The sequence below is a fragment of the Engraulis encrasicolus genome, chromosome 6, assembly GCF_034702125.1.
Source record: "Engraulis encrasicolus isolate BLACKSEA-1 chromosome 6, IST_EnEncr_1.0, whole genome shotgun sequence".
NCBI classification, from domain to species: Eukaryota; Metazoa; Chordata; class Actinopteri; order Clupeiformes; family Engraulidae; genus Engraulis; species Engraulis encrasicolus.
This window is the reverse complement of record NC_085862.1, coordinates 35,980,529-35,996,668: the sequence shown is the minus strand read 5'-3', so window position 1 is coordinate 35,996,668 and position 16,140 is coordinate 35,980,529. Positions and strand designations below refer to the sequence as shown.

Sequence of the window (16,140 nt, the reverse complement as noted above, 5' to 3'; positions counted from 1 at the left end):
GACAACAAGTGTTCAGACTTAACATATTCTAAAGGAAACCCACGCCTAAAACTTAAAAAGGTCCTCTCCAAAAACAATGTTACACGTGTAGCTGAAATGTGATTTTCTTGTGTTTTTGTGGTTCTTCTCTGATCCTCTTCCTTCTCTTCCTGCCTGTCTTGTAGCCTCCCACTGTTGTGTGCAGTATCTGCAAACGAGATGGCCACATGAAGGATGAGTGTCCAGAGGATTTCAAGAAGATCGAGCTGAAACCCCTGCCCCCCATGGGCGAACGCTTCCGTGACATCCTAGATGGACTCTGCAGGCTCTGCTATCGTAAGTCTACCTAGTACAAAACATTTCGTTGACTTTTATTTTCTAATGAATAGAATACAATTGTTGCTATCTTGCCAACTTCCTTCTTTACAGTATTCGATATGTCTTAAAACTGTGTGCGTTTTATGTTTTTGCAGTTGAATTATCCCCAAACCTATTGGAACAGCAGAAAAGGGAGCAGATTTTGGCCAGTTTAGAAAGGTTCATTCGGAAGGAGTACAACGGTAAGGAAAATGGGTCACTACATCCGCAGACCTGCTCTCACTAAAAGAAATCGAAAAGCATATTTATTAATATGGGTCGGACCACTTGTCCCATGCACAATGCACAAATGTGTGGTTTGGTATCTGTGAGGAAGGCCATTATTATTTTTTTCCTCTGCATGCTTGCCTTGGAAGCTGGAACATTAAAGCATGTTTGTCATCAGCAAAATCTTTGCACTTTGTTGACTGAAGTGCATTCCTAGATGAGAGCATGATGATAAGTTGGCTACATCTTTGTGCAGATAAGGCCCAGCTCTGCCTGTTTGGCTCCTCCAAGAATGGCTTTGGCTTCCGGGACAGTGACCTGGACATCTGCATGACACTGGAGGGTCATGACACAGCAGAGGTATGTGATTGGCAGCCATGTCCACTCTATGGTTGGATTTGCAGTTTAAGACCACCGTACTTCCTTCACTTTATGTACACATATACGTATATAGAAATCCATATTGCCACTATCCATTGTTAAAAATAAGTTTAATTAATTTTCATGGCACAGTGGCACCTTTCTTCTGAATGTTTTTTGTTTTAATATGGTACTTAACTTGGCTCTTTTACATCTTCTCAACCAGAAACTAAACTGCAAGGAGATCATTGAGGGGCTTGCAAAGGTACTGAAGAAACACACAGGTATGGCTCTTGGCGTCCTTCTCCTCCTTTCATCTTCCTTCCCCAGTTCATTTGTTGAATATCTAGGTTGAAATGTTCTGGACAATGTGTTCCAGCTACAGATCATTATTCACACATCATTTCCCAGGGCGTTTGTTGCGCTTACAAGCAATGTCTTTTCTGAATGTGTCTTTTGCAGGTCTTAGGAACATCCTGCCTATAACGACAGCTAAAGTGCCTATTGTCAAATTTGAACATCGTCAGAGTGGCCTGGAAGGAGACATCAGCCTTTATAACACCCTGGTATGACTGAAAACAATATCTATGTTTTAATAGTACACCGCGGTATAAGAGAATAGCTGTTTGAGCACACACCGCTGTGTTAAAAGTTGTCTGTGCTGTTGCCTGATAAAGAGTTATTGAGGTGTTTTCAAGTATGTGCAAGTAATTAGGGTTCAATGGCGTATAGTCTGATGTTGATAAATGTCTTGCCATCTCCTCAGGCCCAGCATAACACCAGAATGCTGGCCACGTATGCTGCCATCGACCCTCGTGTGCAATTTCTTGGATACACTATGAAGGTTTTCGCCAAGGTTTGTTTATCCGAATTCTGCCTGAGAATAATATCCTTGACTTAAACCTTACTCGATGAAGAAACTTGTGGTGATGACTGTTTTGTCTCTGTGTTTTGGTAATTAATTATGAGTACAACAGGGTATTCTATGGCTATAATTGCCAATGCTAATGTATGGGGAATGCACAATGCGTGCGTGGGTAGGTCAGCATGTTTAGTGACTTAGTGAGAGATTGACAGAGAGAAAGAGAGAGATGCTGAGTGCATGCAAATGTAAAAGAATGTCCGTAAAAGGCTGAAAGGACAGAAGCATCTAGCTATCCCTTTTGACCTCAATCATGGCCACCACCTCTGTTCCGTAGCGTTGTGACATCGGAGACGCGTCACGAGGCAGCTTGTCGTCCTACGCCTACATCCTCATGGTGCTCTACTTCCTGCAGCAGAGGAAGCCGCCCGTCATCCCCGTCCTGCAGGAGGTAAGAAACCTGACAGCGCTCCTGGAGAAACTGGGAACCCTCACACTGTGGCTGCACTGCAGAGTGAAAGACTTTACCTACCGTAACAACTACCTTTCACTATAATCAGTGGAACGGGCTACACCAGACTCATCAGTGCAGCAAACATTCAAAAAAATAGCCCATTATTTTCAATGAATCTTTGACGCAACTTGACTTAATTTATCCCATCCAGTACATCCAGTATAAAATTAATTTGATCACATCCAGTATAGCCCCAGTGTTACTCTCTTCTTTTATCTTTTTTTCCACTGTCTCTCTTTCACACTGCCTGACAACCACACCTGCTTCTGGCTGTTTATAGATATACGATGGGAATGACGTTCCTCAGAGGATGGTCGATGGGTGGAATGCATACTTTTTCCATGACCTCGATGAAATGGTAGGCGGTTTGTTTTCTTTTGAAATATTTAAAATACTAAAAAGAATTGTTAATCAAGTGGCAGTTGAAGAGATTCATCTTAATTTTGTTAAATAATAATAACTAATCAACTAGCATAAAAAAAGATGCATGGATTTCGTACCAGGCACTAAAATCCACTCAATGCATTTGTTCTGACGTCCAGTGGACACTAATGTAGTTTTGCTACCGTTGCGTTAGTCGTTGTCTGTTTTTTGTTTACTCTGAATAACTGCATTTTAGCATTGCACTGTATTGAAGTTTTTTGTTGTCCTATTGTCAACCTGTCTTTTTGTCCTAGAGGGGCGGTGGGTGCTGTGTTTTGTCTATTGTGTTTTGTCTATTGTGTTTTGTCTATTGTATGTCTTTGAAATTGTATCAGACGCACAGAAAATGGTACGGAACAATTTTCCGGAAGGACAAATAAATGATCTCTGTCTGTCTGTCTGTCTGTCTGTCTGTCTGTCTGTCTGTCTGTCTGTCTGTCTGTCTGTCTGTCTGTCTGTCTGTCTGTCTGTCTGTCTGTCTGTCTGTCTGTCTTTGGCGTGACGTGCAGCGGCGGCGTATGCCGGAGCTGCAGCAGAACCGTGAGTCGGTGGGGGAGCTGTGGCTGGGCCTGCTGCGCTTCTACACAGAGGAGTTCGACTTCAAGGAGCACGTCATCAGCATCCGCCAGCACAAGCGCCTCACCACCTTCGAGAAGCAGTGGACCTCCAAGTGCATCGCCATCGAAGGTGGGTGCTGTTCAAACCAAATGTGAGCAACCACCGTCACAATTTTAGAGGGAAATGTGGGAAGGTAATATGACATTGAGTTTTTTTATAAATGAGCTATGGCATGGTTTGTGAAATTGTGTGCGTCCGACTCCGGCCTACGGTGGCGCTGATGGTAGGGCACTCGTCTGCTACGCTGGTGACCCGGGTTCGATTCCAGCCCGGGTCCTGTGCCGACCCTTCCCCGTCTCTCTCTCCCCACTCACTTCCTGTCACCGTCTTAAAAGTCCTATCAAATAAACTGGAAAAGCCCCCCGAAAATATAGATATATGTTAAAAAAAAACTGTGTGCGTCCAAGGATGACCACGGAATAACTTAACCAAAGTTCAAACTAATCATGACCACCCCCATCTCAATTAACAGGAAAAAGAGAAGTTAAAAGGAATTGATAAAAGTATTGTCGGTTTCATTGTGAACGAGCTGTGAAACTGTTTGGAGAATGGTGAACCTCCAAAGGCATCACCATCTATGGCAGGTGGCCGTGGAATAACCTCATCAAAGTTCAGAACTAATGCAAGCACCACAGTTAAGAGGGAAAAAAAGTTTAAATAAAGTGAATTTAATGGTAATAGCGCTGTGAAGCAGTTGCAGCAGCCAATCGGAATACATATACCAATCTTCCGCCACATCAAGCATTCCTGTCACATCATGAGCGGAAAAAAGTCATTTCAAAATGTATTGACAGTGAAGTTTCTACGAGTTTGACTACTTTTTTGACTGCTTTTTTGACTGTTTAAAAAAAAAAAAAAAAAAAAAAACTTTCTCCCCCTGTTTGCTCTCTGCACATACAGTATAGTAGCTCTACCTGCGCTGAATTAATCTATGAATAAATCAGTTTGCGAGTTTGTGGAAGGCAGCAGCCACCTGAGCCTGCTGTCAGTGTGGTATTCACTGCAGCTGTGGGGAGTCTGACGCTAGAGAAAAAGGCACATATTTTGGAATACATAATGTCTTAACATGAACTCTTCTTCCCCCCTAGATCCCTTTGACTTGAATCATAACCTTGGTGCAGGGGTCTCTCGCAAAAGTAAGTGCCTGTGGAGGAAAGTCCCCTAAAGTTTCCAGAAGTTTCTGTGACATGCATTATTCATTAGCTTTAGGTGAATACTGAATCTTTTTTTCTCTCCTTCCAACGCTCTATGCCCATTTTTTTCCCCCCAGTGACCAATTTCATCATGAAGGCCTTCATAAATGGTAGAAAGCTGTTTGGAACCCCTTTCTACCCCCAGCCTGGCACTGAAGCGGTAAGCAGTCAAGCACACTTTACTTCTCAATTTGTCTGCAGTGCACGTGAATATGCGCATACGCATGCATGCACGTATGCATACACGTGCGCCCACACACACACACATGCCCACGCACGCTCACACACACATAGGCACAGGAAAATGCACAGAGATACAAGCTCACACTCGTTCCTTCAAGCAACACGTGTAATCTCACACTTGGAAGCATATGGCACATATGTTATATGCAGGGCAGCTGACGGCTTTGGTCGGGCCCAGGACAAAGCCGTCTGAAAGGGCTCCCCAGCCCAATGCATACTATGTAATGAGGACCCAATTCTGGACCCCATCTCTCCCGGGGCCTGGGACTACAGTCCCCTTTGTCCCCCCCTGTCGGCACCCCTGGTTATATGACTTGCATTGCACAGCATAGGGCACATACTGCGTTACATGACTACCGTTGCATAACAGAAGCGCTGTCCTGGCATGGTCTGACACTCATATCCTGAGACTGGCAATTACCATGTAGTCTAGTGTACTCTTAACTATGAATGTCACAGCCACATGGGTTAATGATGACAGTGCTACCTGCATTTATTGTTGTGTTGATGGCGTCTTTAATATTAATGCCTGTATCAGTTTCTAGCATTTTTTACATACATTTTTTTAATTTCATGGTTCATAAACGTCACCATTGCAAACCAGTTATTTTCGTTGAGGTGGCATTTGTGTATGCATTAGCAAGGGAAAGTGGATACAGTGTATGTTACCAGTGAGGTTTGGAGCCAAAGATGATGATGCTGCCTTCTTACGCATTTGACACTGAAGATGTCATGAGGCACTACTGGCAACTGCCATACAAGTACGTGTCTCTCCCATATTGCACGTACACACACAGACGGTGACGTCATTTCACGCTGTATGCATTGCACATGGATGATTGCCATGGAACACCTTGATTTGGATGATTACGCCTTGGGACGTGCCAGAGACAGACCGTGCAAACCTCCATAACCTGTTACCTTGTCAACTGAAATGCGCATGAGCAGAGAATACTCTAGTCAAGGCTTCAAACGTTACGCAGATTTCTGTGGCAATTGAGATGGCAATTCATTGTGATCTCATGGGAGTATGGTTAGAGCACAGGTTGTGGACATAGAAGAATAGTTTGGTGTTTGGTGTCTTTTCCACTACTACAATATTCACTGAGTTTAAAAAATGGCTTCCATGTAATCTGTACAGCTGTTTATAAGCTTAGCTTCACAACACAGTTATGATTTAAAGTTTTTAAATCTCTCTCTCTCTCTCTCTCTCTCTCTCTCTCTCTCTCTCTCTCTCTCTCTCTCTCTCTCTCTCTCTCTCTCTCTCTCTCTCAGGACTACTTCTTTGACTCCAAGGTGCTAACGGATGGAGAGCTGGCTCCAAACGACCGCTGCTGCCGCATCTGTGGCAAGATCGGACACTACATGAAGGACTGTCCCAAGAGACGCAGGTTAGTCAGATCGGACACTCCATAAAGGACTGCCAGTCCTTACTGATGGGCTGACTGGCTGAATCTAGCAGGGGCTTATCAAAAGGGCGATCCAAAAAAAAACGTTTTTTTACTTAATTTAAAACATTTTGTCAATCAATCTCTTTTAATGTAGTTCTGTTAGTAAAAATTAAATCAGTAATTTATTGCCTCTTTAGTGTTATTTCTGGTTGCTGAAGTACAGAAGGTTTGTATAACTACATGTATTAGTCTCTGACTCATACTGTGTGTGGATTGTTTTTGTGTGTGTGTGCGCGGACTTCTCACTCTGGAAAACTACAGTTGCCCTTCGTCCTGCACCTTTCACTGGGATGTGCGCAATCCTCTCCTTCAACTGTGTGTGTGCGTGCACGTGCGTTGGTGTGCACACACGAGATCATATTTAATGTTCAATGTTTGCTTTGTGTTTGTGTGTGTGTCAGGATGAAGAAGAAGGAGAATGAGAAGGATGAGGAGGTGAAGGAGGAGGACAGAGAGCCTCGCGAGCGCCGCTGCTTCCAGTGCGGAGACATGGGCCACGTGCGGCGAGACTGTCCCGAGTACAGACACCTGCGGCAGAGGGGCCAGGCTGGACCAGGTGAGAGACGCACACACGCACACACACACACACACACACACACACACACACACACACACACACACGCACGCACGCATACACACACACACACGCGCATACACACACACACGTGTATCCCTCACGCGTTGCACATGTATATCCCTCAGGCTGAAGAGTTGCAGGAGTCAGTGCTATCACGTCAGTGTAGGCTTTTTTATAGTACAACACCACCAGGAGAGGGCAGTGTTAACATATTTGCAGCTCTATGTGGTTTGAGGCAATGAAGTGATACAAAGCAATGTTTTGCCAGGTGCAGGTCTTGCAACCGTTAAACGGGTAAAAAAAGGTAACTGTCTGGCCTGTTTGCTGTCTTCTTTCAACCAGTCCCTCATATGGTTCGCGCCATGGTGAGCTCTCAGTCCATCCCCATCCCTCAGAGCGGCATGGCCCAGGAGAGACCAGGCCGCACCAGGCAGCCCTCCGAATGCGTAAGACAAGAAATGATCTTTTTTATGTCTTTTGTTTTGTTTTTTTGGTGTTGTTATTTTCTATTATTATTTCTTAATAACATTTTGTTCTGAATTGTAGTAATTCTCAGTACAATGCATGATGATTTCTTTTCCATTGTGGCTGCTAATGTTATTGACCTCTAAAAGCATGTAGTCGTTCCTCTTTTGGCCAAGCTATAAGTTTGCAGTGTTGTTGCAAAGTATTTGCCCTCCTTACTGATTTTTTTTCTTTTTTGCACATTGTTCACACTTAACCTTTTCAGATCACCAAATAAACATAAAATATAGTTTTTCAGTGATTATTTCTTTTTCAAGAGAAAAGCCATCCAAACCTGCAAAAGTAACCCCCCAATTAAATGAGGAGGTATCTGTGACTGTGATTAATACAGGTACATTTTTTTGGAGAACTGAGTTATATTTCACAGCTGCACAATTCTGACTGCTACCAGACCTTTCAAATCTAGAGATAATTTGAATAGAACATGTTTGACAATGTGTAGTAGGTCATGTCGAGCCCATGTCATCACACTGCGATCCATCAGCATTCAGGAGCTCAGTCTGTAAAAGGTTACAAAGCCATTTCTAAATCATTGTGAGAGCCATTATCCACAAATGGAGAAGGCATGGTTCAGTGGTGAACATTTCTAAGAATGGCTGTCACACTAAAATTACTGCAAGAAGACAGCAGCGGTTGATCCAAGAGTTCAGAAAGGAACACAGAACAAGATCTTACCAACTGGAGGTGTTTACTTCAGAAAATGGAAGTGCTCATGACTCCACCACAAGAAAAAGACTAGGCAAACATTGCATGCATGTCAGAGTTCCGAGGCCAAAGCCACCTCTCACAAGGGGAGCATCAAGGCTTCTCTCAAATTAGCTAAAAATATATTGACAATGCATAAAAAGCTTCTGAGAAAATATTCTGTTGACAGATGAAACAAAAGTTGAACTTTTTGAAAGGAGAGCCCCCTGTAACTAAACACTGCACTTGATTTAAAAAAAAGAACGGCATGTCAAAAGTGAAACATCATGGTGGGAGTTTCATGGTTTGGAGCTGTTCTGCTGCCTCAGGACATTGACAAACGGCTATGATTGAAGTGAGCATGAATTCTGCTCTCTACTAACAAATCCTTACAAACAAGTCCAGTCATCCATTTGTAACCATTAATTTATGTTCATGCGTGGAAACCTTCCCCTGTAGCTGATTTTAAAACAATTACGCAAAGAGGAGTTGCCAAAAATTCCCCCACAGCGATGTGAAAGACATTGCTAGTTCTTGTAAAAACTTGACTAAAATTGTTGCTGCTGGGGATGGTACAACAAGTGAAAAAGTAATTCCCCCCTCAACCGAACCTTATAACATCATGTCATGTAGGTTTAGGTACCTTTTTCCCCTTAATGAATGAAATTGCCAATCAAAACATATTTTGTGTTGACTTGGGAGTTATCTCTATCTACCATTTCAATTTCCTTCATCTGAAATGATTCACAGTGACAAAGATGCAATAAAAGCTAAGAAGTAAGTAATGGGGGGAAATAGTTTCGCACGGCAGTGTAGGTAGTTCCTCTTATTGTTAATTCTGTCTAGTGCTTCTCTAACAGATTATTTCTGCCTGCTGGTTCGCCAACATTGTTTGGTTCTCTCTCTCTCTCTCTCTCTCTCTCTCTCTCTCTCTCTCTCTCTCTCTCTCTCTCTCTCTCTCTCTCTCTCTCTCTCTCTCTCTCTCTCTCTCTCTCCCTTCTCTCCTGCACTCCCCCTTCTCTCCTCCAGTCCGACACGCGCCAGACGCCGCCCTACTCGCCGCAGCCCACGCCGCAGTTCAGCCAGGCCTCCCCGCAAGTGGTGGGCTCGCCGCAGTCTGCCCAGGCCAAGGTCCCCGTGGGCCAAGCCGTGGCCGCCGCCGCAGCTGCTGCAGCCGCCGCCGCCGCTAAGCAGTCCCCCCACGCCCAGGTGCAACTGCCCCTCTTTCCCCCCGGCTTCCCTCACGCCCACCCGGGGCCCTACCACGTGGGGCTCCAGGCCCTGGGGCTGCAGATCAACCAGCAGATCCAAGCCCAGGCCCAGGCCCAGGCCCAGGCTGGCCACCACCCGGCCTCCTGGCCCATCCACGGCCCCGTGCTCCAGGGCTCCTCCAGCAGCTCCAGCCCCTCCCCGCCGGGCCTCAAGTTCCCCCTGCGACCCGCCAACGCAGGCCCTGCCGGGGGGATAGCGGCCGGCGGTGGGGCCTCAGGGGCTGGAGGTGGTGGTGGTGGTGGAGGAGGAGGAGGAGGTGTGGTGGGTGGTGGGAACGGTGGCACAGCGGGCGGCAACCTGTCGAACCCCATGAACCTGAACGACCCGAGTATTATTTTCGCCCAGCCGGCGGCAGGCAGGCAGCTGAGCATGGGGGGCACGGGCCGCGATGGCCTGCCCTGGCACAACCACCTCCCTGGGGCACTGGTGGGCAACGGCACGGTGGGGAAGACAGGTACACACACACTGACACTGGGTATGCACGGGGTGTGTGTGTTTGTGTGAAAAGTAGTCTATAGCATCTAAGTCCTTTTGTGTTTGTGTGTATGAGTAAGTCTGTGTGTATTAGTGTGTCTTGGGGGTGTTTTTGTTCTTTTTAAATGTCAGGTTATGTGGCAAGCGCTATATTGTTGATTGTGTAATGTGTGCAAAGATCCTTTCCGTATGCCTCTGTCTAGGACCTGTTGGGCTTGTTCTAGTGTGTGTGTGTGTGTGTGTGTGTGTGTGTGTGTGTGTGTGTGTTTATGTGTGTGTTTATGTGTGTGTGTGTGTGTGTGTGTGTGTGTGTGTGTGTGTGTGTGTGTGTGTGTTTATGTGTCTGATGAGGTAAGTGTCACCTAGTGGTGTGTGGAATGTGGTGACACTGGAAACATGGTGGTGTTGGGTGGACACTGGAGAGCTCACTCCCTATTTCACTCATGATCTTCTGGCTTAAAAACTGCAGAATGTTTGTTCTATGTCTTGTGTAAGGAAGTATTTTGGAAGGAAGGTGCTGTCCCATTTCTCCCCATTCGCGCTTCACTTCATTTGGAGTCAACTCTGATTCAAGGGGAGGTTTCAAGTGGTTTTAAGAGACTTCTTACTCCCAAAAATATTGGGACACGCTAAACTTTCACATGCACCCACAAAAGTCTTTTTGGCAAAACTGGGTGGAAGTAGTCGTACTAATGGGATGGGGTCTAAGCATCTAATTGCAGAAATAAACGTTTTTAATGTTTGTTGCTTTTTTTGGTGGCAAATGTAATGACATTTTAGCTATCTTCAATGAGTATTTGGTACTTAGACACGGTCTCTCCATCTCTTCCAACAGATGGGGGATTTCAGGGTCAGTTTGGCAACGTGAGCCAGGGCCTGCGCACATGGGAGCATGGCAACGCGCCGCACTACACGCTCTCGCCCTCCTGGCCCTCGCGCATGCCCCAGAACTTCCTGCCCCAGGGCAACGGCGGCTTCCAGCCCAACAAGCCCTTCATCTCCCAAGGTAAGCCCTCGCTCCCGGCACGGGGGAGAAAATACTGACCTCAATGGCAAAAGGAAAAATAGTGAGCGCTCTAAAGTCTTTGCTCCAGGTTAAATGATCTGGTTATTCCTGATGAAGGCCACGTAACGTGGCCGAAACCAGCCGGCATTTTTATGTCTGTATACCCGGATGTAAATTAAAGGGTTTTTAAATAACCCTGCTACCTTGACTCAAACGAATGATTTGGATTCAATCAACCAGTCTAAGAAAAATTGACAATTCGAACTGTGTTTTTAAAGGAATTGTACACCATTTAAAAAAAACGATTGTATACCTCTCCTTTTTTTTAACCTTTCTCCTGTTGTTTCAGCCATTCTCTAAGTCTGGTGTTATTTCTTCTTAGCATGTATCATTGAAATGGATGTACCAAAAAATGAATGGTACCAACTGGTCCGATTCGGTTCAATGATGCATGCTAAGAAGTAATAGGCTTGGTTTTTTTGGTTCTGTGGCCAAGGTTCCATTGCTGAAGTTCTGTTGCTTAGGTTCCGTTGTGTTTGCCTCCAGGTTCCGTGGTGGCCAATCAGCATTATCCCCTTCTTCAACACGGGAGGCACCACAATCTCAACTTCATCCAGCAGAAGAAATGAAGATGAACTTACTTTACGTTTCTTTTCTTTTAACATTAGAGTTTCAAACCCATGGTCCTTTTCTGACAGAGAGAGACTGAAAAAAAAAGGAAAAAAAAGAAAAAAAAAACTGAAAATCAATTATGACTTTACATTATTTGGTCACAGGACTTTTTAAAATAACGAATTTTATCATTTTTGTACAGTTTTTACATTTTATTTTCTTTCCTGTGTCATCACATTGATTTGTGATACAAATGTCAAATATTTTAATACCCTCGTTTTTGAAGGGGGTCTAAAAGTGTTATTTTATGTGTAAAGTATGGACTACAAATGTATTCTCTTTATTTTTGGTAGCTGTATTCATATTTTGCTTGCATAAGGAAAAAACGGCTTTGAGTAGAAATTTGTTTTAAAAACAAGCATACCAACTGATGAGAATTATGTAGTGCCATAAACCCCCAATAGTAAAGAAAAATACAAAAAAAAAACATGAAATGAGAAAATGCCCAAAAAAATAAAGAAAAAGCAAACCAAGTCTTTGTGTGGTGTCCATACATAACAACCGTTGTTTGTCTGTCTGTGCTGAATGTGCACAAAGTACACACATTATGATCAGATAAGTCGAGAGAGCCCCCTCATACTTTTGATGTCTGTGAAAGTTGGAGAGTGTAGTCCATCACACTTATGCTGCAGACTGTCATAAACGTATGCATTTGTTATTATTTCGGAATGAATGGCAAGACCAAATGGCAAGTATGATCGTTATTTAGACAATGGCTGTCTGGGATAGACTTCTGCCATTGTTTTATACACTTACTGACCACTTTATTACCGGTAGGTATACCTTAGTGTGTTTTTTTTTCAGTAACTGTTGTCTTTGTGTCAGCTCGAACCAGTCTGGCCATTCTCCTCTGACCTCTGGCATCAACAAGGTATTTTCGCCCACAGAACTGCCGCTCACTGGGTATCTTGCCTTTTTCGGACCGTTCCTAGAGATGATTTTAGGCTATGTGAATATCCCTGTACTTCAGTAGTTTCTGAGATACTCCAACCAATCCCATATGGCACCAACAACCATGGCATATTCAAAGTCACCTAAGTCACCTTTCTTCCCCGTTCTGATGCTCACTTTGAACTGCGGCAGATCATCTTGAATATGTCTACATGCCTGAATGCATTGATCTGCCGCCATGCGATTGGCTGATTAGAATTTTGCGTCAATAAGCAGTTAGAAAGGTGTGCGTAGGCCCTGCCACGGCCAAGCGGTGGGGCGCTCGTCTGCCGTTGCGGCTGACTCGGGTTCAGTTCCCGGCCCGGGTCCTTTGCCGGCCCTTCCCCGTCTTTCTCTCCCCACTAGCTTCCTGTCACCACCTTAACTGTCCTAATAAAAGTCAAAAATACCAACAACAAAAAAGAAAGGTGTGCCTAATAAAGTGACCAGTGAGTGTAGGATAAGCTTTGCTTTAGACTTACAGTAACTTGAACTGATGCCATGAACATGTAATGATGGCATGTATAAAAGCTGCTACAATACATGGCCGTTGGGCACTTCATAGTGCTAGTCCATACTGGCAGGACCCTCACAACTTCATGTAATATGGTCAATAATAGCTGAAAGCATGAGGAAGTGTTACTCTGTAATATGGTTATATACAATCAAATGAGAATCTTAACAAAATCACAACATCAATTTATTCTTCATCGTATTACATACCATTCCAAAATGCACAATGATTTGGAACACATTTAATTAAGTCTTCATAACATCACATTCCTGAGTATGTCTACATTTGTTCTCAACAGTCATTTAATTCTGGTCTCCATGTCTAAAAGGAGCACCTTTATATTAAATCATTCTTTTCATCATAAAATCTATGTCTAAATCGAATCTACAGTAATATTTAAAAGGTAGGAAATCTGTAAAACCCTTTCAGCTATTTATGACAATGTTACAGCATATCAAATGTTCTAAAAATGTTATATAATGTTTATAAGAACTTCTGCTTTGATTGCACATGTATAGAAACTAGACAGGAATCTTCTAAGGCTCACATACAGCTTATATGATATCATTCTAAGACTTAAACAACAAAAAAGAGGAATGGCAGACTATCCCTAGTATATTGATGATGATTGCCTTCTTTAAAAAAAAGGAATGTTTTTGATGCCACAACCATACGTATAAAGTGGCAAGTTACAAAGTGGCAGGAACCTTCATTATTCTTTGGAACATATCTGTTTTTTAAAACGTTTCAGCACTTTGGTGTACAAGCTTACTGCTAATATTATTCCCTTGTGGCTGTGCCCATTTGGTCAATAAATACATAGGTTAAGGCTTCTTATCTGACCACACAGGCCTTTCTGTTTTGGTCTGTTTTATATGACCTTTTTGATTCAGACTGCTGGTGTGAAAAAACATATACATCATCATAAAACTGCAGTTTTCCTGTAGTAACATTGCAGTAGGAGGCTACTCATAGTTTTAGCTAATGAATGCAATATTTTGGGCACAAAGTCCAGGGAACAGGAAAGACACATGTGCAAAGACGCGCGTCTGGACCCCTATGCCCTCCATGTAGAGCACATCAGTCATGGAGCGGAGCAGCTCTGTGGTTGAGGAGTATGGGCCCAACACCGCTGGCTGGAACAGGAGTGGACAGCTCCTCCGCAGCTGGGTCAGCAGCACGCCCTCTGGATGCCTCCGCAACACGCTCCGCAGCTGGCTTCTCAACTGGGCCTGCTGTTGGCTCAATGCTGGAGCTGGAGGGAGAAAGGGTTCAGAAGACTAATTGTGATATCGAATGGGTATCTTTGTGTCAATATGCTTTTTTGTTTATTATTATTATTATTATTATTATTATTATTATTATTATTATTATTATTATTATTTCACTTTTATAATTATTACAGTTTCATTATTACAATATTATTATTATTATTAGGTCTACATAGAGAACAGTGTGACATTATGTATTGGACATGATAAATCACACTTGGATTCACACTTATTCACACTTGAATAACTGTTTAAATTGACATAAATCATACAGTTGTCTATCTTTATATAGTGGTGTATATAATTTCATAATCAAATGGCTTTGTAACTGAGTCAAAGAAAATTTACTTTTTCTGGTTTCAAGTTCAACATTGGAACAATTCATTTGAACCTCCACAGGGTCCACAGAGGTGGAAACGTTTTCTGTAAGGGCCCACAATTTCCACGAGTGTACTTGACTAGAGTACAATAATGTGACAGCCAAATACTGCCTTAGGTGACAGCCCTCTACTCACCTCGTATTACTGCATCCTGACGAGGTATGTGGGCCCTTACTGCGTCACTGTAGGACATGCTGTTCATAAAACAAATATTACAATACAATACATAATACAGGAAGTTAAGTTTGTATACAGCTTGTAAAAAAATGACACAATAAAACTTTTAAGATATAGTCTTGCAATTACATTTAAATTCCAGGCGAGGTGAGAATGAATAGGCCTACCACTTGACCTGCCTAAACTTAAATCCACATCTCTGTAACACCTCGGTGTTAACTTGGTAGGTAGCTTTCTGTTTCGCTGAAGAGAAACCTGTGTTTCTCTTCCTTGTTTTGGTTTTATCTGGGGGCGTGGGTGAATTGCCAGTAATTCAAGAACAGAGCCAGCAACTACGTCACTGCTGTGGTCACTGCCATTGCCTAACCCACTGTAGGCCTTCCTATTAACCAGCAGATGGCAGTCAAAGTCTGCCATTTTTCGTAGAGAAATATTCTGCACAGTCAACCTGATAGGCCCAATAAGATTTCAACATTCAGGCCCATCTTAGTCATCTAAGAAAAAGTACAGCATTTCTACAATACTTGATTTAATTGGTCTTGGCATTCAAGGACAGAGGAGATGTGAAGAACTATTGGAAAGATAACAAATAACAAATTCCAATATACGCCGAGCTATATTCAGGACTGTACTGTGATAGTGATGGACTTTGGTGATAGTGTCATCATGCATCAAGCAGCATGTTTTCACCTACAGAATGCTTTCTTTCTTTCTGAGTTCAAGGAAGATGTGACTTTATTCAAAAAATGTGACTTTTTCAGACAATGCTAAAATGAAAGTAGCTCATCTCCTTGATGTAGGCCTATATGTTGCCTCCTGCAAAGAGGCACAATGCACATGCCGGCCCACGGCAGTGAAATGACTACTGTGGTTGCTATTGTTTCCATTGGGCTGCCTTAATTGGTGCACTCCACGTTACGTTTTTTTGTGTTGTGGTCTTTGCAGCACAGACATCTGCTGTAGGCCTACATTGATTACGAATTATGAAGATGAGTATCTTTGTGGTTCAATGACTGAGAAATGCATTATTTAGATAGAACAGGTATTTGTTTCCTTGCAAAACTGCAGATTATGTTGTAGATGTTCAATGTGAACCTACTTGATGACACAAGCATGACGTAGAATACATACAGTAGCATCTTGCATTTTTTAGATTTTTTGCAGGTGCAAAACATGTTTGAGATTAGGATGCTCCAACAAATATGAAAATAAGGATCTCAAACCTCTATGTAGCAATCCATACAGTAAGCCATTGCATTACAAGTATGCAAGTATTTATTCATGCTGCTGTTTGAGAGTTAACACAGTACAGTGCCAGCTGTTTGCATGCAAACATGTTTGCAATACACAAATGTCAGTGCATGTGTTTTGATGGCTATTTTAGGCACGCACACACACACAAGGAAGGTGTTATCAGTGCACATCATCAC

General features: G+C 43.2%; 1 protein-coding gene and 1 long non-coding RNA gene across 4 annotated transcripts in view; one reads left to right on the top strand and one right to left on the bottom strand.

Moving 5' to 3' along the window:
* tut4 (terminal uridylyl transferase 4) overlaps positions 1-11,911 on the top strand; it is a 29,113-nt gene extending 17,202 nt beyond the window's left edge. For 2 of the 3 annotated variants that reach the window (XM_063201411.1, XM_063201412.1), the window contains 17 exons: positions 165-315; positions 453-539; positions 821-924; positions 1,151-1,208; positions 1,387-1,490; positions 1,691-1,780; positions 2,124-2,237; positions 2,581-2,658; positions 3,233-3,410; positions 4,430-4,477; positions 4,612-4,694; positions 6,053-6,168; positions 6,630-6,784; positions 7,148-7,251; positions 9,044-9,740; positions 10,596-10,766; positions 11,313-11,911. In XM_063201411.1, coding sequence (XP_063057481.1) covers positions 165-315; positions 453-539; positions 821-924; positions 1,151-1,208; positions 1,387-1,490; positions 1,691-1,780; positions 2,124-2,237; positions 2,581-2,658; positions 3,233-3,410; positions 4,430-4,477; positions 4,612-4,694; positions 6,053-6,168; positions 6,630-6,784; positions 7,148-7,251; positions 9,044-9,740; positions 10,596-10,766; positions 11,313-11,395 — 2,421 coding nt within the window. In that variant the 3' untranslated portion in view covers positions 11,396-11,911. Of the gene's footprint in view, positions 1-164; positions 316-452; positions 540-820; positions 925-1,150; positions 1,209-1,386; positions 1,491-1,690; positions 1,781-2,123; positions 2,238-2,580; positions 2,659-3,232; positions 3,411-4,429; positions 4,478-4,611; positions 4,695-6,052; positions 6,169-6,629; positions 6,785-7,147; positions 7,252-9,043; positions 9,741-10,595; positions 10,767-11,312 lie in introns of those variants that run through there. The other variant, XM_063201413.1, reaches the window with a different exon arrangement.
* A 69-nt stretch (positions 11,912-11,980) lies between these two features.
* Positions 11,981-14,986, bottom strand: LOC134451180 (uncharacterized). The gene is made up of 3 exons (XR_010035208.1): positions 14,840-14,986; positions 14,669-14,727; positions 11,981-14,137 (listed from the first exon to the last, which is right to left on the bottom strand). It is a non-coding gene; the product is annotated as an uncharacterized LOC134451180 (long non-coding RNA).
* Positions 14,987-16,140: the final 1,154 nt, after the last annotated feature.